This window comes from Martes martes, assembly GCF_963455335.1.
Source record: "Martes martes genome assembly, chromosome: 10".
Classification (NCBI taxonomy): domain Eukaryota; kingdom Metazoa; phylum Chordata; class Mammalia; order Carnivora; family Mustelidae; genus Martes; species Martes martes.
Window position 1 is genome coordinate 32835760 of NC_137898.1, and position 23876 is coordinate 32859635.

At 40.9% G+C, this 23876-nt stretch overlaps 1 protein-coding gene across 3 annotated transcripts in view; it reads left to right on the forward strand.

Moving 5' to 3' along the window:
* MPPED2 (metallophosphoesterase domain containing 2) overlaps positions 1-23876 on the forward strand; it is a 172595-nt gene that overhangs the window by 49001 nt on the left and 99718 nt on the right. For 2 of the 3 annotated variants that reach the window (XM_080815690.1, XM_080815691.1), the window contains one exon: positions 222-403. The exons of the other annotated variant lie outside the window; for it this stretch is intronic. In XM_080815690.1, the coding sequence (XP_080671816.1) occupies positions 222-403 (182 nt within the window). The remainder of the gene's footprint in view (positions 1-221; positions 404-23876) is intronic. 3 annotated transcript variants of the gene reach the window in all.

Below are 23876 nucleotides of genomic sequence, written 5' to 3' on the forward strand. Positions count from 1 at the left end.
TCCCAGGTAAGTAAGCCTTTTTGAATTTGGTCAGTGGGGTTGTAGATGGGGGATGCTTTCTCCTGTGAACCCCAAAGTCTCCCTTGTTGCAACGGCCGCCTCTGCCTTTGCATCAGTTTATCTGGGTGTGTTCACGGATAACCGTCGATATGTATGTGCAATGACAATTACAAGGGTTCTAATATATTTAACTGTTATGGGATCTGTTATGTCTACTTTAGGGTCGACCCCATCCCATATGACACTCCAAAACCAGCGGGCCACACGCGGTTTGTCTGCATCTCAGACACGCACTCCAGAACAGATGGTATCCAGATGCCTTATGGGGACATCCTTCTCCACACAGGCGATTTCACCGAGCTGGGACTGCCCTCAGAGGTTAAGAAGTTTAATGACTGGTTAGGTAAGGAATGATTGCGTTCTGGCGCCCCCAATTAACCTTTCCCGTCCGAGTGTCACTCACTGCGTCCTAATTGAATTAGAGCACTTGGAAGCCAGCTCAGCCATTTCTCGTATGATATGCGGTGGTGTCTAGCTTTAATCCAATTCTGTTAATTAAAGATGAATTTTTAGATATTTAATTTTACTGTGCATCCTTTCAGTGCCTGGCCTCAGCGGCTCTGGGGCAAAGGGACGGAAAGCTTTGAAACCCATCTCATCTCACTCATGCTGCTTTAATGAGGGCATTCATTGGCACACATGAGACCTAGAATCATATTTTTAATTCATTGGCTCTGCAGTCTTTCCCAGATATTATGAGCAAAGATGTACAAATGACCTACTAGGAAGAGAACATTTCTAAGAAGTGGAGGAGGCTGTGAAAATCTTTCTGTGAAGGGAGGGTCCTACAGGGCACAGTGCTGCTTTTGTGGGTAGCTTTCCTAAGTAAAGCAACGGGGCCCCTAAAACTCCTGACATGATAAGTTGTCCTGCTGTAAAGCTCCCCAAACTTGGAATATGAAACCACCCTAGATACACCAAGAAAAGGATAATGGCAACTTTGTGGTTACTGTAGAGGTACCCGTAGGTCAAGGGTTATGGAAAAATGTGTGCTCCTGGGTCAGACAGTTGCCAAATATTAGCATTACAAGGCAATCATGGGGTTATTCGTAGTTAGATTAGACAAGGCAATCATGGGGTTATTCGTAGTTAGATTAGATGACACATCTTTTTTTTTTTTCCCTCCTGGCATGTTTTAAAAGAATCCTCTTAGGTGAGGAAAAGAAGGCAAGGGTTCTAAGATTTTAGAATCTCTAAAGACACTAAAGAATTATATAGTAAAGAGCAGAAATCATGCTGAAAGAATAATGTCATGAATAATATGTCAGTCAATAAAAATTACTCAGGAGATTTAGGCAGAAAGTTTAAAGCTCATTTTGCATCAGACTAAAGCAGGGGCTGAGAAATTTTTGAATAATTGATGAAATGATAAAATGTCTGTGTGAATGGAAAAACAGCATTCATTAATAACAGTTAAAATATTTTTTAAAACTAGGCCTAACTACTAACAGAACTATTTTCAGTTTTCCCATGACCTTGCCCATCTAGCCACATTTTATGTAGTTGGCATCCGAGGATGTATCTGGTCTTTTACTTCTGGCTATTTTCATTGAATATTATTGACATGATTTTCAATGACTTTGCATAATTTTCATGTTCATCCTTTTAAATAGCAACATGACATTAATATTGTTCTGTGCTTTTATTTAATGAGGGAATTCCTCTAAAAATGAATATTGATATTGATAATTTCTCCTCTGATACCTAGCACTGAAATTTGCATTTTCATTTGTGTATGTCTTTTTGCTTCTATTGACTTATTTCTTAGGGTAAAACATTGTATAAATTAAATTACTAAGTAAAAGGATATGAAATTCTTTATGGTTTTTGCTGTGTGTCGGCATCTTGCTTTCCAAGGGGATTGTAGCCATGTAGTTTACTAAACAATGAATGGATACACCAATGTAAGCATGATCGCGGCAGCATTGGATATTGGAGCTTTATATTTTGTGCTGTTTTAGTAGTTACTCAGTCATCTCGTTTTAAACAGCAGGATACCTTAAATAACATTCAGCATAATCTCATTTCTATAGATAACTCAGAGATACAGAGAAGTTAAATGACTCTCTCAGAGTCTGCTTGTGGCAGAGTTGGGTCTGTAAGCCAGATCTTTTCACTTCTCTTGCCTTTGTAAAATTGGCTTTCAAGTACTATTCTCTCTTAATTTTAGCAACTTTTATTTATGAACTGTTAGCAGGCTGAGTAACTTGAGGTTGAATCATGACAGTCCTAAACTGTTCTGTGAAACTGAATCTCTGTGCAGAAATGATCTAGCTGCCTTGACAATGTTGATTAGTAAAGAAAGGGACTAGCACTGTGGCAAGTGTTTTTAGAAGTACAAGACAGGATAGACCTGGTTATAATCTTGTTTAGCCACTGACCTTGGGCAACTGAGTTAACCTCTCTTTTCCCCTTGGTTTCCCTCTGCAGAACTAAGGATTAATACTACCTGTCTTTCTGGATTGTTGTGCAGATTAATCAGTAAATGATTGCTGCTAGTAAGTTTTTGTGGGCCATTAATAACTGAATGGGGAATGTGGTGAATGGACCATCAACAGATATTTAAAGGGTAAAAACAAGAAGAGGTCAGAGGAGTTATTTAGTAGAATAGAAGTCAACACTGGGAGATTTTATAAGGGAAAGTACTCTGTAAATGGAAATGTGCCGTAACTAAGGAAATAAAATGATAAGGAAATAAAATGCTAAGGTCCAGTTACACGGTCAGTTCCTTCTCTTCTCATTTCCCCTCTGCTCTTGTGTGACAGAAGTAAGAGGCCTCAGCAGAGGGTGTAGAACACGAGGCCAAAGGGAGCCCATGGGATATGGATAAAGTTGGGATCCCATAGGGAAGGACCAGAATAGCTCAGTTACCCTGGCAACCTTATGGTGCTCTCAGAGTGAGAGAGGGTGTGAGATTACACTCTGCCACTTGGCTCAACGGAAGCTTCTCACCTGAAGAAAGTGCTTCTAGCAACAGTTGCCAGATGATCTAGCAGAATGGAGTCAGGGGTCAGATCGGTCTGGGGCTTTTGTCTTAAAAGGGCATCCAACTCTCACTGGCAGATTTTGGAAGACACTTCAAGTTCAAAGAACCTCTTACTGATTTCCATCTTTCTGCTCTAGACTATCCCGATCATTGGAAACAATCTGACCATCCCCCCAGCTCCTTTTTTCTCCAGCAGGCTCCTGTATTTCTACTACAGGCCAGGCATTCCTTCTGTCCCTGTGCCATCCCTCTAAGGTTGCCTGTGTTATCCCATCTTCCAGATTGGAGACCTGAAGCTCAGTTGGGCTGACTTACCCAAGGTCGTTTAACAAATAAGCTCAGAGAGGTTATCAGAGAAATCCATTCAGATTCACTTGACTACTCAACCTGGGATTGTCTGGCCCCAAGGTGTGAGCCCTTTTCTGTTACTATGCTATGTTGAATGGGCTTGAAGCAGCTGGAAGGTTGCGCTTCAGGCTTGAATTAAAACACAGTAGTTTTCAGCAGTTTCATATGGAAGTTGAGTAGCTGTTTGACCATGTGCTATTATTTAAAAGATGTATTTAAGTCCTGCCTGTCTAAAATCTCACCTTGACCTACCAGCTGCCGGGCCTAAGAATCCCATCATGACTTCCCTGTTGGTTCAGAGATGATGGGTCCTGGTTAATTCGTGCATAGGCCACATGGCAGGTGTGACACAAAGTTATTAATGTAAAGTGATTTATGAGATAAGCTAGCACAGCACAGGGTCATAAGAAGATAGAGCTCGAATTAGGTACAGCCAGACTTATGAAGGTAGGATACTGTATGAGGGTTATAAGCAGCTGGGAAGAGCCAGTTTTGAATTCCCTACTTTTGGTGAGTTACTTAAACTCTTGAACCTTGATTTTCTCTTTTGTAAAATGGGCATCATAATAATAGTATACCCCCTGATGGTTGTGCAAATGCCTTCTGTGATAAAGCTGAGACCATTCTTAACGCAGCCCAGGCCTGAAGACAACTTTCAACAACTAGCGTGGACAAAGACAACAGAGCCAAAGGCAAAAAAATAAAATCTAAAAACCAGAAACTAGAAGGGACCGGCACCACGGATTTAAAGAGGGATTTAGACTGTAAGAGGGAGGACCAAAGAGTATTTGGAGTAGAAGCAGACAACAAGCCCCCCTTACTGGACAGTCCTAGGACTTTTAGAAGCTTCAGAGGTCCCACCTCCTAATTTGAGAGAAGGGTACACTGAGGTTGGAGATGAAATGAATTGCTCAGAGTCATTCAGAAAACAGATGGCCACATGGGGACTAGAACTTGAACAGGGAGGGGTGTTAAATGAACCAGTATTATCTGTAGGTGGTAGAGTCCAGACACTGTACCTATTCCCCAGCCCCCAATTACATGTATCATTCATGCTGTCCTCACATGAACTGATGAAGTTGTTCTTGTTACTTATGAGTAAGCTATTATTAGCTTCTTCAATACTTATGAGGACACTGAGCCTTGGTGAAGTTCACTTGTCTATGATCCTAACAATTAGGAGGTAACCTCAGCATTTGAACTTGGGTCGATCAGACTCCATTTCCTGAGTGTGTCCTCCTGTCTTTCTCTATTCCCAGTGTGGGGCTTAGGATCCCTGCTGGAGGAACCATATCCTGGGTAAAATGGTGGTTCTTTGAATAACTGCCTCCTTTGACACATACACTCACATATACAGATGCTGAGGGTCTCAGGTGGGTTTATGGCATGTTAAAACAGTTTTATGGTACAACCTCTGTCTAGGAGTTGACTGCTAGGGGGGACGTTTTGAGGTGGGGAAGCATTCTTAACATTTGGTGTAGACAATTCCAATGGTAGCAAATTATAAAGAGGTGAATATCCATAGAGAATACTGAAGATGTAGCCAGGCACATAGGCTCCGAGGGATGTCTGAATCATTTCGTGACATTAACATTTCATCACACTCATCTCAGTCCTTGAAATGAATAGCCACTGACTGGAGCCTGAAAATTTCTTTTGTGGGCTGGTCTCTCCCCCTTGTGAACACTTGAATTAAAAAAAAAAACCCAGCATATTCTGATAGCTGGCTGCTGATGCTGATCTGGCTGGTCAGACACCTGAGTCCCCCATCCCGCAAACCAGCTCTCCTTCTCCCTACCCAGTGGCCGCCCATGGGGCTGTCTTGAAGGGACAGCCCAGGGTCAGAGAGACATGTGGCTTCTTATTGCCAGGGACTGCAGGGTTGTGGGAAAGAGGGACAGATAAATCTTTCCCAGAGAAACTCTTTTTTAAAGTCACAGTTAAATCCTCTTGTCCCATTAATATGTTAGGTGAGATATGCTACAGGTATGTCACAGGTGAATAGGCTTTGGAGAGCTGAATTGGGATCCTAGCCACTCAATCATTATAGCATTTTCTTTTTTTATCTTGGCACAAATGCATCCTAATCACAGGCTTGGCTTAAAAATAAATTTGCCAACTATAACATGCTTGCTAGTTACGTTGTGATTATTTTTATTGGTGGTAAATTCTGAACCACTGATATGCCTGAAGGTACATTGTGTGAGCCATTGGGCTACGTGTGGTCTTCCTTCCCTTTGCCCCTGTTTCCTTCCAGCCTGTGCCTCTTTGATATTCTTTACTGTTCTTCACTGTCCACTTGATTTCATCCCTGCTGTCCTCTCACCTTGAGAATATTTTTGGCAGACGTCTTCTTGAATATGGCTCATGCATATTGAACGTTCATGGTTGTTCTGTAATTGCTTGCTTGCGTCTTCCCCGCTAGCCAACAGCGTGTGCCTGACGAGCGCTTTTGTACACCCATTTCGGAGTACAGGGCTTGAGACACAGTGTGCAGAAATGGTTGTTGAATCCTGGAGTGGATGAATGAACATAAAGGTACAAGGCTTTTTTCTGCCTGTACTTTTGGCACAGACTTTAAAATTATGTAGTTCCGTATGTAAAATCTCTTTCTCTTTCCTTCTCTTTTCCTTTCTCCTCAAAGTATTTATAGCACTCAGTTGGCTATTGTTAATGATTTCCTACATATGGTCCAGAAATATTATAAAGGGTTTGTTGTTGTTTTGTTTCCTATTATAATTAGACCAAGTTCTTGGGTGGCCTGTTGTTTCTGCCTAAAGATTACATGTAACAATCTAGCCAGTCAGAATCCCTTTTAGCACAGCCCGTGAACTTTCCATTATGACTTTTCCTTGGTCTTGGTTGTTATGTAATAGCTTTGAGCTTCAATTTCTCCAGGCCTGAAAGGAAGAATGAAAATATTCCCAAGGAAAATCTCAACAAGAAGATTATTCATATTTGCGGGAGCATTGTATTAGGCATGGTTATAACCGAGTGTGACTGTAACGAACATCACAGATCGTGGACCTATAAATTGATTTTGCTTCTTTCAGAATAATCGTATCGGGAGACTATGTCCCTTCTCCAGCGATTTTGCTGTTGACCCAGAGTTTTGGAGCTGGGCTTTAGGAAAAGCTTTCACAGTCTGGGCTATTAATTTTATTCTTATAGTACATATAATACATGTGCATGCCTGATTACTTAGGAAGTAGAGACAAGTGAAAGGGGAAAACAAAATTACCTATGGCCAGAGATAATAGTGGTTAACATTTTAGTGTGAATCTTTATGGAATGTTTTCTGTTGATACTTACACACACACATGCAGACGCGCGCACACACACACACACACACACACATCTTCTACCAAAATACAGATTTATGGTAGTACTGTTTTATTGTGTGTTTTTCATCTTAATATATCACAACTTTCCACGTCAATAAATATGGCTAAAATACTTTGTCCCCAAAAAAGAATATTTTTAATAGAACTAAGACACACATAAAATTATAAAAATTCAAGTATTTGATGTGTGCAAAGTAGAAAATATACATCCCTCTATAAGGCTATCTTTAGAGTAATTCTCTTTGACTATGGAATGTTAGAGAATTTTTTTGACTTTCTGTCTCTGTCTTGAGTTTTCTCAGTAGCAGCAAATATTCACCCTTTAAGGACTTTTTGTTTAAAGACTATTTTTAAAAATTGTTACAACTGTGCATATTATCCTGTAACTTTAAAAAATTAACACATCATGCTCATAGCATTGTGCTATGTGGGTGCACTCTGGTTTATTTAACCAGATCTCTATTACTGGACACCTAAGAAGTCTTCATTCTTTTATTATCTGCACTAGCGTGATGAAAATTCTTCCTGTTCTCTCTTCACAAACATCCTTAAATTATATTTGTAGGCTATCTCCCTAGCAGTGGAATTGTTGGTCCAAATGATACATACCTCAGAAAAAAATGGTTTTATTATATATTGTCAAATTTCCCTCAATTAAGATTATAATTCCCCGCTAATACTCTCTGTAGCCTTTGAAAATTTGTTTCATGTGTTTTTGAATGTCTTCAGTGTCAGAAAATCTTCATCCTCTAAGGGCTTTTTAAAAATGAATGCAAACTCTTTTTCTAATGGTGAAAACTTACATACTCATGGTGAAAAAATGTAAATAATGGTACAGAAAAAAAAAAAAGATCACCAGGGTATCTTACAGTTCACAGATAACTTCTCTTCACAGCTCACATGCATCCTGTTCTGTGGGATATGAATGCATGTCTAAGTACTGATGTGTAGGAAGACAGGAGGGTATAGAGTTAGAGCATGAGTACTGGACTTTATCTGCCAGTGTTTAAATCCTGATCTCAATATTGTTAATGCTGCGATCTTCAATTTATTCCTCTGTCAAAGGAGAATTATTCATGCTTAGTTTATCTTTCTAACCTATGAGGATGGTTGTAGGTTAAATAATATAATGGTCAGGCAGTGAATGGTCAGTAAATGTAACTTGCTCTCTTGTGCTAAGTGCACCATGACTTCTTTCTGTCCTGTTGGTGCATGTCTCTTACTCCCTGGGAGAGCAGAACTTCAGCAGAAGTGGCTTTACAGGCTCTTGTGTCGCAGTGACCTGCTGGCCTAAGGCCCATTCTGCATGCAGAGCTGAGCAAAGGGTGAACACCTTGGCTTTGTGTGGCCTCCGGAAACCTGGCTCTGTCTCTTTCACACACACACACACCACAGCCAACACACACCGACCTATTCCTAGATTCTGATTCCCCCTGAGCTACACACCTGAGGGGGCAGGCCTCCCCCTTTTCCTAGTCCTCTCTTCAATGTCCTGTCATGTCCTTCCTGTCCTGATCTTGAATCTGGCACATGCCCTCTCCTATCCAGTGTCACGGTGCCTCCTTCTGGGAATCATCCCTGTGCACTGGCTCCTGCTTCACAAAATCCAGCACACCAGCCTTCAGCCAGCTGATCGGTGGCAGATTCCAATTTATGTTCTAAGCCCTTATATATAATGATTTCTAGACATGGTTGTCACATTTAAGGCTTCTGATTTTTTTTTAAAACAATACAAAATTATTAGGAGCTGGAGCTTATGAAGTGGTCAAGTTGAGACATACCATTTGGAATAAAAAATAATGATGTGATATAATGGCAACAAAAGTCCTGGGGATGTAATGTACAGCACGGTGGCTATAGTTAATAATGCTGTATATTCTATACAGTGATGCAGTATAGTGTGATATAGTGCAATACTATATACTATGGGATAGTTATATATAAGCATTACGTATTTGAAGAGAGTAGATCTGAGAAGTTCTCATCACAAGAAGAAAATTTTGCAACTACGTGTGGTGACAGAGGTTAGCTAGATTTATTGAGGTGATCATTTTGCAGTATATACAAATATCAAATCATTATGTTGTATACCAAAAACTAGTAAAATTTTATACGTCAGTTATACCTCAGTAAGAAAAATACACAAAACAATGGTGTGGCGCAATGATGTCTAGTGAAGTGGCCAGCAGTTCCCAATGAAAAGTTTCAGAAATGATTTGAGCAGGCGACCCTCATTGGAATATTTATGGACATATAACTTTATTACCACCTAATAGTCATATCTAACAAAGAGGTTTTGTAGGAGGCTTGGAGAAGGACAAACAAGATGACTTTTCCTGTGATTTATGGAGAAGAATGTGTCAGAGAGTTCCTTAGAGCCTAGAATTCCCTGATTGTTATTGTTTAGAGTTTAGTATCAAAGGAGTTTCTTACCTTTAGCTTGCTCACAAAACCCAATCTGACATGCACTTTTTTTAGCTTTTGATTCATAATTTGGTTTTTCCAGTTATCATTCTAAAGTTATAACTTATTTAATAGCTTCTGTTTCTATTTTAAGCACTTTGCTGAGGGTTTTTGCTTTTTTCTCCTTAGTGTGAGATTGTTGACTTTCAAAAAGTGCCTGCAAGGTACCTGTATGTATTTTGTCGTGTGCATACAGACATTCTGTTTTCTTGCGTGTACTAGTGTATTTGCTTCACCCGAATAGTTGATTCATGCTTGGTATCTACTTGTCCTTTTTTTACATTGAAGAATCTTTTTCCCTAAGGTGAATTACTTCATGGTCTAATTTATATATAAAACATTTTCCAATAAGGACAAAATTCATTTTAAAGCACAGTTCAATTTTGATATAGAATTAAGTAAGATTATTGGGGGGGGGATGAACCCAAATACAGAACAATTGAATATGCTCAATGAAGTGAGATTGGATTTTGTTCCATTAGGAAGGATCGTTAGTGACCTGAGGACATGATGACTAGGTCATTTGTGATCCGTGTGAACCTAATCCTCTTTGTTATGGCCAGCCATTTTCTTAAATTACATTAATTATAATGCTTCTAATTTATATGACATCCTTCCTCCAAAGGACTCAAAGTACCTTTGAGTATATTAGATCATTAATGCTTATAATGGTTCAGGGAAGTTGATATGGGCAGACAGTATTGCTGATGTCTTGCTGATGGATGGATGGAGATCTAGAAATGTGGAAGGACAGGCTGGGGTCATATTGTGAGTCAATGTAAGAACTGGACATTTCACTACATGCTTCTTCCAGCTTTCAGTTCTAAAACTTCCTGTTTTCTCCTTTTCTGAAATAATCGGCATCTCTTAGAAAGAAACAGACATGGGCAGGACATCTATAACCATCACTTCCCCAGCTACACAGAAAAAGCTGGGTAACAACTCTTTGAAAAGGGGAATCTTTTTGTACTTTGCTGTATGGTAATTGTATCACCATTTAAAATAAATAAAATTTAAAAAGGAGTTTTTTGGACACAAAAAAAGTCTTCAGCTTTTCCAAGCCATATGATCCAAGAGGGAAAGCTGACGCCCCCACCTTGTGTACACTTGACCCTTGAACAACATGGGTTTGAACTGCACGGGTCCACTTACATGTAGTTTTTTTTACAGTACTATGGATTATTTCCTCTTCCTTATAATTTTATTAATAATATTGTGTGCTCTAGCTTACTTTATTGTAAGAATACAGTATATAATTCATACAATACATGCTAAGTGTGTATGCATATTTTCCACTGTGTAGGAGGGCTGGCACTCCTAACCTCTGCATTGTCCAAGGGTCAGCTGGTATTGCTAAATCCTGGAGCAGGATCCTTTTCTCCTAGAACAGGAAGGGACTTCATCCTCAGAAGATGATGTGCATCTATTCTAACTGCCTTTTAAGGTCCAGGTCCTGCTTTGGGACATGCTCTGAGAATGCAGAAGGGAACGAGAGAGTAGATCATTGCATTTGGAATCCAGACTCTGATTGCCAGTGTGATTTCCCCCTTTTCTGTAAGCAACTGGAACTCAGCATTTCAGCATCTTACTCAGTTTCTCACAGATTTGTTAATGGAGGGCCCAGGAATAGGAGCCTTGTTTTCTGTCTGGTGTGATGCCATTTGTCCTCCTTTGTTAATATTGTGTATCAAATCTGGGAGATTTTGATTATGGAATGGAGTACAGATTTTATCTTAATCTTTTTTTGTCCAGATCCTTGTGTCTAACTAGTGACTGGGTGTTTTGCCATAAATTGTAGAAGGTACACAAAGTATCTCAAAACCAGTGTATCTCAGACTGAATTAGTATCTCCTCCAAAGACTGCTCATTCTCCTGAACTCCCCTTGCAATTTACATCACTGTTAACTCAGGCACCCGAAGTGTCTTTTGGACCTCCACTGTGCTTAAAGAAACTGCCAAGGCTTAGCCTTCCGTTCATTCTTCTTTCTTGGAATCATATATGAACGGTAACATTTACTGAGCACTCACCGTTGCCAGACCCTTTAGAAGAATGAACTCATTTACTCTTCATGATACTCAAGTTGGTTGATGCTGTTGTGACCATTCTTACAAATGCAGAGATGGAGGCACAGAGCCCTTTTTCCATGAGGTCTCCCACCAGACTGATATTTTGTGGAATGTATTTTGGGATCCATTAACTGATGGGAGAAAGTCCATCATGATGTTCAAGGCTTGTTATGAACTGGTCTAATCTCTCTCTCCAGCCTCACTTCCCACCATGCTTCTCTCCGTCCTCTCCTTAGCGCTTTGGGCTTCTGTCTTATCATTTTCTCCCTGCTCCCTGTCATCTGACTACAGCCACATTCTGGTCCATGGCACTTCCACCTTGAACCTTCGTACTTAACAGTTTCTTTGGTCTGTGGGTCTCTGTTCAAATGCTACCTCCTTGGTAAGACCTTATTTTTCCTACTTCTATGTCTTATTTGTTGTTCTTCCTCCAACGAGGGCAAGCTCCACGAGGGTCTGCATTGTCTTGTTGACCACTATATTCTCTACACCTACAACCCTTGCTGACACGTAGGAGCTTCTCCGAACATGTGTGTTAGTGAACAGATAGATGAATGAAAGCAAGCTCCGGGAGAGCAGCGGGCATGTCTCTCTTGCTCCTTGCCATTGATGGGGTTGCAAGCACAGTGCTGGGTGCGTAGTAAGTACTCAGTAAATTTTTGCCAAGTAACTGAATATTTGTTCCTGTTGATCCTGCCGGTCTTGTTCCTTTTTTTCTGTGAGCTCTTGCCCATTCTTTAAGGCCCACTTCAGAGTTACTTCTTTTTTAAAGATTTACTTACTTATTTATTTATTTTAAAGATTTTATTTATTTATTTGAGAGAGAATGAGTGAGAGAGAGCATGAGAGAGGAGAAGGTCAGAGGGAGAAGCAGACTCCCCAAGGAGCTGGGAGCCCGATGCGGGACTTGATCCTGGAAGTCTGGGATCATGACCTGAGCTGAAGGCAGTCGCTCAACCAAATGAGCCACCCAGGTGCCTAAGATTTATTTGTTTGACAGACAGAGATCACAAGTAGGCAGAGAGGCAGGCACAGAGAGAGATGGGGAAGCAGGCTCCCTGCTGAGCAGAGAGCCCGATGAGGAGCTTGATCCCAGGACCCTGAGATCATGACCTGAACCGATGGCAGAGGCTTAACCCACTGAGTCACCCAGGCGCCCCTCAAAGTTACTTCTGTTCTGAAACTGGCCCTGCCTTCCCAGGTGGTGGTTATCCCTTCTTCCCTTCCACACTGTGTTCAGACCATCACTACACATTACCTTTAGGGCTTCTGGTCTCCTCTTCCGATTATGAGCCTCCTGAGCGCTCACTCCAGTGGAATCTTTAGCAAATAAGGACTCCTTAAAAAATGTTTGGTTTCCTTCACTTCATTGTTTGACTTCCATGAACAAAATGCATTGTTTCCCCGACCTTCAGCCACCTCTTCTCTGCAACACAGAAGAGATGAAGTGCCATGTAGATATTAGAGATGATCGTTTCATTAACATTAAATCGCAACCCTCCCTATCTTGTAGTGCAACCTCTGAGTATATTTCCTGACCGCAGCACAGGTTTCTAGATAAGGACAGTCATCCTTAGACCAAAGTGGTCCTCTGTGTGGCGTTGAACTTGCTGATACTTAATAGATCGCTTGCGTTTGAGCTCTCCCACCTCCTCCCAGTCTGCCTGTGTATTGTTTCCTGGAATCTTTTTTCCAGCTGTCCCCTGGGCTTTCGGTGTCATTTTCCTGGCCCTTCAAGGCGCATGGAGAGTCAGTTGTGCTTCTAGTCTGTCGCTGCACGCACTAATTCTTGACGTTTCCCCAGCCCTCCCCTCCCTCTTTTGACTGATAAATTTTCATTATTGGTTTTGCGTGAAAGTCTTCAGGGTTCCACTCGGCCTGACCCCTGTGGTCACTTAGTGATTACATGCGCCAGCTGAGGTAATTTATTCACTTTGTTTTGGTGTGAACATGTCCCATGGGTCTTGTAACTGCTGTAATCACTTGACCCTAGTGACTGTTAAGTGCTTTAAACACAGTTATTTTAAATTTATAATTGTTTTCATTAAAAATCCCTTATAGTCACTTAACTGACCTTGCTGTCAACGTGGCGTTATGTGCAAGGGGAAGAAATGAAAATATTATGATGCAAATAATATAGTACTCATCAGAGATATGCAGCAAATCATTAGCTCACCCTACACATGTTCACTTGGAGTCGTGCAAGGAGGATGAAAGAGAAGAGGACATAATTACAGCATGGCCCACGCAATGCAGTACAGCCATTCCAGCACATGGGGCAGGCCACTAGCCTAGGGAGCGCATCGCGGAGTCCAGGGTGAAGTTCCGGAAGGACCTCTCTTGTATAGACAGCACTTCTTACACCAGTGGGTAGCCCCGATTGATTAATCATCTGTCAGTTAACATTTTTATACTCTTACATTGAATTTAATTTCAATTTCAGAAAAGTGGGAGGTACAATGAGCTCAGAAAACTAAATTCGTTTGATTGAAGGCTGCCAGACTGTGAGGCAGAATGTGCTAGGTAGTGAGATCAAAAGAGTCTTGATAACCTGGTATTAAAAACTTGCACAGTCAGATTCTCTTTGTGTTTCTGGCCTGGCTGAGTCAGTCCTTGTGGAAACTTGAAGGTACATTCCAGAGCTGTGGGTGGAAGGAGCCCTTCAAAGACCGTTGATTCGTACGCATTCATATTTTAGCCTAAGATGGGGGTCCATTTTGAAACTCACAGTTAGATCACTCCTCTTGGTTTTGTTTTTGTTTATTATTGTTTTGTTTATTATTGTATATTATTTTGTTTTTGTTTTGTTTATTCTTGTTGTTCTATTTTATTACTTAGGGAAGAAAATAGGAGTAGTTTCTCCAGTGTTGTTCCTGATTAGAGCTCCTGTTTGTCCGTAAGGTGCTTTTGTACCAGGTGTACAGAGGTGCCCCTGGACCTGATGAGTACATGTTTGTTGAATGGCACACAGCTCCCACTCACCTCTTTGGCTGCTGTTCTTGTGCAGTTAACAACTTTTGCGACCATATAAGGCAAACTGCAAGTAGTCTTCTATTTTGATTTGTCTCCCAAATGAACATTCTTTTTGCTTGCCTTTTTTTTTATCACGTATCTTTGATTAATGCTCTTATGCTTGTATTTGCTTTTATTTGTCACCTTGTGATCTTCTGATATTGAGGTATATGTCACATTTTTATGTACATATTTTGAAATGAGATATATAGGGATTTGATTTTAGTACTTGTGCTAGTCTGTAAAACACACATAATTGTCAAAACATATATAAAGTTCTTAAAGTGTCTTTTTCTAATTTTGAAAATTAGAGGAGATTTTTACAATGCTCTAGGAAAGAATCACATTGGGGAAAAATGACTTTTATTTTTTATTTTACTGCCTGTATTTCCTAGCTCTCTTCGCATTTGGAGTTTGTTTTAGAACCCTATTTGGTGTATCCAGAATGAATAATTAAGCAACTAACTATACCATGCATTATTGATCGACCAGATTTAGATGTTATTACTGCAAGTTTTGTGTGCATTATGAAACTGACACAAACTTTTCACCCCATTCATAAACTCTATTGAAATTTCAGGAACAGGAAGGAAACAGCACATTTTTTTTTTCTTCTTTCAGGGTAAAGTTATACAATTAAACTGTATTGCCTCCCTTCTCCCTGCCACTTGCATGAATCTCATTTATCCTCAACACTGAATTCTTCTCCTTTGTATGAAAATAAGGTTGGGAGGTAAACTCTTTCTCTCTTGAGGAGACGAAACTGCCTGAAAAGGACGTCTGGCTGTAAACTAGACAATCTCTGAGCTATGATTTCTCTGTAAACTGTGGAGAATGAGGTTGTCTAGTTCTTAACTTACTGACTCTAAATAACTTCATATTACAAAGCTGATTGCGGTTGAGTGTCTGTAGTGTATCAAAGCCGGTGCGTTTATCCCCTGACTTTGGAGTTGCTCATTGAGCAAGGGCATAGGGTCTAGTTTCAGTGATGGTGGTTGTGAAGGACAAGAGCTACATGTAGTTAGTCCTACACAGAAAGCCATCCATTCTGAGTTTCTTGACTTGGGAAAGCAAACTGGTATTTTCACCTTTTTCATTGCCTAGTTTCACATTGCTCACTTTATGACTCCTTTCTTCACAGAAAGGCTGGATTCAGAAAGCATTGGGACTACAGAGCCAAAAAATGACTAGTCTATGAAGTCACACATGCATCTTTGAACTTGTATATTTAGCACTGTGGAAGTGAGGAAACTTGTGATTCTCCTATAAAAATAGGTAGAAACCAAAAATACATGCGTGTCTGCGTGTTTGTAGGGCCGATAGAGTTTTTGCTTCTGGATGTTTTGTTCTTTGAGAAGACCACACGACGGTTAGGGGTGGTGAAAGGTATAACGTCTACCTTCACGTGTGTGTACCTGAGCCCCCTACCCAGTGTGCCAGAGACCGCTAAAGCAGGAAACCATAATGATGATAATCACATAGCCAGGTATTTTTCCTCTAACTTTGAAGCACACAGATGTGTACGTGGGGGCCCGTCTTCTAAGGTCCTGCTGAAGCCTTTACCTTGGATATGAACACAGAGGTTAGAGATCAGCGCTGCCCTTCTGGGGCGATCCCACGTATAACTTATTATCTTCATCTCAGAGGTATCATCTTTATCACGTTTTCCAGTTTCTTTATTGGCGAGGAAGAATGTAAAGATCCTTGCAAAACAGTCTGAGTGCAGACCACTTCTAGATTTTTATGATTCTTTCCTCCTCACTTTTTAAAGTGCTGTCCTTTACTCCTGGTACAACAGCAAATTTATATAGTCTTTTAATGTTCCTATTTCATCATCTTAAGTAATATATAATTACATGAGGCAATTATGGTAAAAAATACAGCTGGCATAAACTGGTTGGAGGAAAAAGCAGGTGGCTCTGGGATGCCGCCCATGGGAGCAGGAGTACATGGGGTCCCCAGGGATAACTGTGACTGTCATTAGTCAGCACACTGTGGGCCGCAGCCAACGTGTGTCTCAGCGGGATGGGTGCGTGTCCATTAAAAGAATGCCTGGATTTCTAGAAAAATTTAAAACAGAAACTATGAGTAGTTTCTGATAGTTGTTCATAATTTTCCATATACTCTATTAGTACTTCCTAAATTTAAGTTTTTGTTTTTACCTATGGCCTCTGCCTACCCTGCAAAGATTTAAAAAAAAAAGAAAAAAAGTTGTAGGTAGGGAGCATGAAATTTTTACAACTCTGTGCTTATGCATGTGTCTTTCATTTTTTATTTTGCTACGCCCAAATGCTTCACGGAGTAGGATTCCATAGTCTAAGGTACTGGGAACGTAAGGGAGGATCTTAAGTTTTAAGAAGGGTCGGGTCTCCTAGGAATATTTTATATGTGGTTTTGAAGTAAGGTGAATTTGGAAACTCCCTTTCCCTGGGTGGGAGGAAGGACGATCAGAAACTTGTGCAAGCGGTTTTTGCTGTCCTCTCTTAATCCTCTTCATTGGTGTTGGAAGGGTTGAACTTTTGGAAGAAGCTCTTAACCCCTCACATTAGTACCCTGCTCCATCACCCAGAGAGGAACACACCACATGAGCACGAGCACGGCCCAGACAGACAGGCTCATCCTTCATTGGGGTTCCTCCCACTTCTGGACTTAGATGGTTCAGAGTTCCTGCAGTCCACCTTCTTCGTAAGATATGCAGGGTGTACAGTGATCTGCACATCCTTTTATAACATTTCACAAAGCTCCTCAATCTTACTGGTCTTAAAAATCCCTTTCATCTTATATGTCTGTGTTCAAATCTATTCTTTTTAAAGAATGTGTGCTTGTGGATATTAGGAAAATGTGTCCTGGGTTCATACTACCATTGGGGTGTACCCTGGTGTGACATATACACACGCACCAACTAACAATAGCTATAAAAATGAAATCTTGCACAGGCCGTGCCCTGCCTTCCCAGTCAGCAGGAACAATGCTTTTGGGGTTGAAAGGAAGCTTTATCACTGGGGAGGTGTGCGTGGGGGGCTCTCAGCTCAAGAAATGGGGTGGGGGAAGTGCTGCCAATTTTAGTATAATGCGTAATGTTGAAAGAAATTTTATCCCATCATAAAGATTAGCAGGCTGTGTAATTCAATTTAAAATTGGTCGGCGTGTCCTGACTATTATAAAGCCTTTCTTTTTTTGTTTTATCGCCATTCCATTATTTTAGGTCATACACCAATACGGAATGGAGCATACAGCCAAACCATACAAAGTCTCTTTCTGTGGTTCCACCCATTGGAGAAATTGTTGGTGAACGCAAGAGATTATCTTAAAATGAGTTAAGAAAATGCTTGCTCAATTGAATGCCTCCTTGTTTTCTTTCTTGCTTTTTTTTTTTTTAAACATAAAATGAATTTCTCTGGGCAAGCAACCATTGAGAGTGAAATCTTGTAAAAAAGCATTTGCCGGACACAGGGCTTGGTTCTCAAAACTCCAGCGTTAGCACTTATCTGCAGTATCATGGGCATTACTGTGCCATTGAAAACCAAGATGCAGTAGCTTATGTTAATGCAAGACTGACAGACCCACATCTGATGGCAATTACCCATACTGGGGGGTTAATAAATGTTCTTAGAATTACTGTCTTTATTTTCTTTATTACAAGAAAAATGGGCAGCTTTCTAAGCTGTGCCTCCTGCTTCTTGCTCCAGTCTTGGTGACTCGCTAATTAACTGTTTTGGTTCCAGTGCTTCATGGGCTCTGCTGAGTTTAATATTCCTGTTAGAGAAATGCTAAATCCTCTGACCAAAGTCATAGGAAAAAACTACATTAAATTCAGCAAACATTTATCCAGGTGCTCTTTATGAACAAGAGATGAGGAGCTATAGAAATCCTAATAGCGAGATTTTGATGTGCCAGCAGAGTGTCTAGGAAATGAAGGCATAATAGTTTCATTTTTTTTTTTTTTTGGTCTGTTAGCGAGGGGGCTTAATTTTTATTCATGTTCTTAAAGAGTTTCAGTCCTGAAGCACTTTGTTAAGAAAGGTCTTCCTGCTGTATCCAGACTCAGTAGAAAAGATGTTAGGATTGATGTTAGCGAGGTCTGCCATGTTGTAGGATGGGCAGGTTCCTGGTTTGGTGTCCTTCATCTTTTGTCATATTCATGCCCTCTGACTGATAGACACACATTTGCCATGGTGAAATGTATGCCTGCTTTACTTTAACTCTTAATGGCCAAGCCAGACTTTCAAGTATCTCTGCTGGAAAGTTCCTGAAATGACTCTGACCGTGGCTTGGTGGGATTTTTAAGTTTCCTTCACATCATAGGCTGTTCCATGTCTTCTGAAGGTTCTTGGCACGTCTGTGGGGCGCGTTGAGGTCAGTCCGTGAATCAGGCAATCAGGAAGACAAGAAGACACATGCAACTGTTGTGCCCTATAGGTTTTAGGAAGGAAATTAACTTTGGTTTATGATTCTAATCTATACAGAATTAAGGTTATCCAACCCTTCCAAGGGGAATTAACTTTTGAAGCTTTTTACCTACTTATTTGAAAAGGGGTTAATAGATCCACTCAGTTTATCCTGGTATGTCCCCCAAATCTGAGCAGCTCAGTTTTCCCTACTTCAGGTGTCTTCTCAAACACGCTGCTTATCAGAATGTCCCAGGCAGATAGTTAAAAATTGAGATTCTGGAAGTCTCGCTTAGACCTATGGAATCAGATTTGCTACTGGTAGATCTAAATAATCAGAGCTTTAATGAGCTCTTCTGTGGCTTTTCCAGTTCATGACCACTGTTCTTACTTATGACAGTATCAGTTGTCAAGTTCAGGGATATTGTTCTGCAGGCTCTCTTCACCTGTCACAAAAGGCCATTCTTTTCCACCGGGACTTCTCTGTATTTCAGTTACTTTATCTGTGAAAGGAGATAACTGTTCTTACCTCATATGTTTCATGCAAGAATTAAGTAGGTTAATGTATATATAGTTTTTTAGGACGGTGCCTAACAGAGGGTAAGTGAGGCATGTGTTGGTTCTAGGCCTCATAATTATCATCATCTTTTGATTCGTTTACAGAGACTCTGCGTATCTATGCCAGTTGCCAATCAGGATCTCTTACCGGGCTGTATTGTAAGGAGGAGAGGAAGGGATACAAATAGCGTTGTTTGGGAGAAATGCTATTAATTAAGCATGTCGAAGTATAAACATAGTGAGTTAAATCAGGAGGCTTTTGGCTGCAAGAAACAAAATAGCGTAACCGGCAAGGGACTTATTATCTCGTATAACAAGAAGGCTGGGAGTAAAGCATTTTTCAGGATCTGGTCATTCAGGGGCCTGAGTTCTTTCAGCATTCCTTTCTCCTGTTCTCATATGTTATTAGCCTTGCCACAAAGGTTGGACAGTGACTGTTAAAGTTCAGGCAGAGTAAGAAGGCAGAGCATGAAGTTCAGTGGGAAGAGGGGCCCTTCCTGTCTCATGGACCAGGACTGGGAGACTTGCACCTCTTTAAGCCAGTCCCTGGCAAGGGAAATAAAATTACCGCTTAGTCAAGATCTGTTCACCTGGGTCTAAGAATAGGCCCACTTTTCTTGAGCACATGGCTTCCCTGAGGGTGGGGTGGGGTGGAGAGGAGGGGGATGAATACATGAACAGAGAGTATGCGTCCAATCTTGTACCTTTTTTACTTCCTGCACAGTTGCTTCAACACGAGACCCTTACTGTTGATCTTACTGAGGCACAAAGTTGAATAAACATTTTAAATTTTTTTTTAAATTTATTTATTTGTTAGAGAGAGAGCGCGAGCGAGCAGGGGCAGACAGAGTGGCAGGCAGAGGCAGAGGGAGAAGCAGGCTCCCCACTGAGCAAGGAGCCCGATGTGGGACTTGATCCCAGGACGCCGGGATCATGACCTGAGCCGAAGGCAGCCGCTCAACCAACTGAGCCACCCAGGCGTCCCGAATAAACACATTTTAGATTTTCAATCACAAGAGTAGGTTTTGAAAAAAATATTCTTTAGTTATTTTTTAGCTAATCAGTGATAGAGGATGGCAATATTTGAGTGTTCTCATGAAAATTGAGGTTTTAAAGGAACCGTGTGTTTGATATACTGTTCTACACATCTCGTGCATGTGTGTGCATGTGCACATGTGTGCACACATCCACAGATGTGCTTCATGCCTCCTTACATTATGTTTCACATGATTAGGGAAGTCTGTTTCCTAACTGATTATTGGTAAAGCGCTGGGCAGACTGAAAATGTTGACTGATCCCCCTTAAAGACCCTTTCCTTGGGGTGCCTGGGTGGCTTAGTGGGTTAGGCCTCTGCCTTTGGCTCAGGTCATGGTCTCAGGGTCCTGGGCTCGAGCCCCACCTCAGGCTCTCTGCACAGCGGGGAACCTGCTCCCCCCCCCCCCCCGCCTCTCTCCCTACTTGTGATCTCTCTCTCTGTCAAATAAATAAATTAAAGTCTTTAAAAAAAAAGAAAAAAAGACCCTTTCCTTGAATGCCATATCTCGGTAGATGTCCGCTGTTACTCTTTCATAGCACCTGCTAATTCCCTGTGTAGCATTTATCATAACCTTAAGTTGCATTAGTAGATATTTACTCCTTTATTGTCTTTTGCTCCCAGCTGAGTATAAGCTCCAACAGGGGCTCCATAAGAGACCCTTTTCTGTTTTGTGCATCATTATATTCCTAGCCCATACCAAACAGTATGTTTGGTATGACTGTCCTACCCAGCAATCTGGGGGGATCGTGTGACTGTTGTAGAAAGACTGTGATCATTCCATGGGCATTCTCAAATCTCATCCTGACTTTTGAGAGGGTCGGGGATTTAATGAGATTTAATGGGATCTAATAGGATTTCTTTTCCACAAGCTGCTGGATTAGGAAATTAGGTTGAGACCTGACTTTGCAAGAATTTTGAAATCAGCTTTTTAAATGAGCTCAAAGGGAAAGGAAACTACAAAGTGGGTGAATCTGAGAACGTGCAGTTGAAATGCCACATGACAGAATTTAAAAGTAAGAATGGTTTAACCCAAAGAACTGAAATTTGGCCAGATCTTCCTACTAAGAAATCAACTTTATGGGCTTTAGATGGGTTTGAATAGAAGTGGTTGGTGTTCTTAGTTGTGGAGAATAATGTTAGAACCTGCAAAAAGACCTTCTTTTCCTGCTAGTGTATCTGATCTCCAGTTTCTGGCTAAAACATTTCAAAGACTCGATTAAAAAAAAAAAAAAAACTAATAGAAGTAGTCTTTTTCAAAAAAAAGTTTCACCTCCACTTTCAGCATTTAAGAATCAATGATACTGGCTTTACCTCCCACGCTGAGGAGAATAATCCTAGTGAAAAATGCTAGTATTTCACAGACATGCAGAAATGAATACAGGGCTAGGAGCAGCCATTGTATTATAGGGAGGTAGCGGTCTAGAAAAATCTTTTGCTTGAGACTTTGAGAAACCACCTTGGTACTTGATACAAAAAAGGGGTACCATATTGGCTGAGTGTAAGCAAATCAGTTCCTTAGTTTCTTGTGGAAAAAAAAAATAAGTAAAAATTGAATGCTAGCCTCATGGAAGATCTTTGCTGCTGAGTTTCAGCAAAGGTGCCTCAGTCATAGTGTCAGAAACAGAAGAAAAATTTGGAAGGACATTGGCTGGGTCCAGAGAGATCATTTTTATTGTCTTAAGTTACTCTCTGACTTAAAATCACAGTTAAGATAGCTAAACCCATGCCTTCCCTGGGTCAAATGAAAGAAAATGGTCTTAAACTATGATAGCAGAGGTTTAAAAAAGAATAAGGAAGATTATTCTGACTGTGAACTTTGAGCAGTCCTGTGTCTCTCTGAGATATGAAGAAATAGTGGCCATATGCCCAGAGGGTTATTGGATGGTACTTGTGGGTAGTGGCAGGTTGATTTTAAAAGTCTGGATTCATGATTGTCAGCACTTTCAGAAATGCCTCTCAGTTTCTCTGAACCTAAATTTCCTGATCTGTAAGGCAAATCATTTAGGCCATCTCTGACTCCATAATTGTATGATATGGTAGAAAGGGGGAAAATGGGTCAGCAAGATGGGGAGTTCCACCTTGCAGCTAACTCATTGGGTGACCTTGGAGGAGTCATTTAGCTTTGCTAGGTCTTAGGTTCCCATTCCAGAGAAGGAATGATGCTGATCTCTGAGGACTCTTCTAGGTTAGAATTTCAGGGAGGCTGGGATTAGAGAAGAGGTCAGGAGCACCCTGCTGCCTCTTGACTTTTCTGTAGGAAGCAAGGAGAAGAAGCAGGCCCTGCAAGTACGTTCGCGTGGATTCTTTCATGTGACACAGCGACTTGGGGTCCTGAGAAGATGCACACACATGTCCTGTTTGGCCCGGGCAGTTAGGCTCATTTGTAAAAGAGTGGCCTCAGGAGAGCCAGCTGTCAAAACAGCAGTGATTTGCCTGAGAGGCCTACGGGTGAGAACTTGCAGATGAAGGGATACAGTGAAGAAGAAATACAGACACCTTCCTCAAATAATGAATGGCTGTTCCATTAACTCCAGTATTGATTACTCCTCTGAGCTACCCAATCCTGGGAACAAAGGTTGGAAAAATCTTTAAATGAGTAATGTTAATCATGCAACAGAAGTGATTCCCTTCTGTTTTGAAATTGAAATGCATTATTTGTGTGATGGATATAGTTCTTTCTTTCATTTATTCACCCATTTATTTGTTCACTCAATCAACAAGATTGAGTCCTTACTGTGTGCGGGCCACTCTCTCTGCCTTCCCCAACAAAAACAGCAACAAAAATTCCTTATAATAGATTTTTAAAATTAGACTTAGTTTCTCAGTTGCAAATGAATAATATACATCATGATTATACAGATAGTGCCATCCGAAGACGAAAGAGAAATAGGACTTATCACACTTTAAGGCCATTCAGAATCCAAAACTGAGGTACGAGGTACTCCTGTCCACATGATTCTTAGCCAGGATAAAATCATTTCTTCATTCGCTCATTCATTTGTTTGATAAATAATTACCGAAGCCTACTGAGAATGCAGAGATGAGTAAAAGATAGTCTGATCCTCCTGAGGTCCATGGTCAAGTGGGAGAAAGAGCCCTGTAGATACATTCTCCTTCTATCAGCTGCAAGCATTTGGCAGGCTCAGAGCCCAACCTATGAGTGGAGCAGAGGCTGAAGGGGGCCAGGTAACAGTGAGTTACACACACCACACGGGGAGTTTGGCCTCTGATCTGTAGGCAATAGTAGGGTCTGGGAGGATTTTCACATGGGTGAGTGTGTAAGTGTATGTATGATTGCATTTGTATTCTGGTAAGATCACCTCAGCTTTAGTATGTAGGATGGATTAAGCAAAGTTTTCCTTATAGAAAGATGTATTCGTTTCCTAGGGGTGCCGTAACAAATACCACAGACTGGGGTCTTACACAACAGAATTTATTTTCTTTCAGTTCTGGAGGCTACTAGTCCAAGATCAAGGTGTCACATTTGGAGGCTGGTAGATGGCCAACTTCTTGCTGTGACTTTTCATGTGGGAGCACATTCCTGCTCCATATTTTTTTCTTTTTCTCCTTCTTCTTCTTCTTCTTCTTCTTCTTCTTTTCCTAAAGGTTTTATT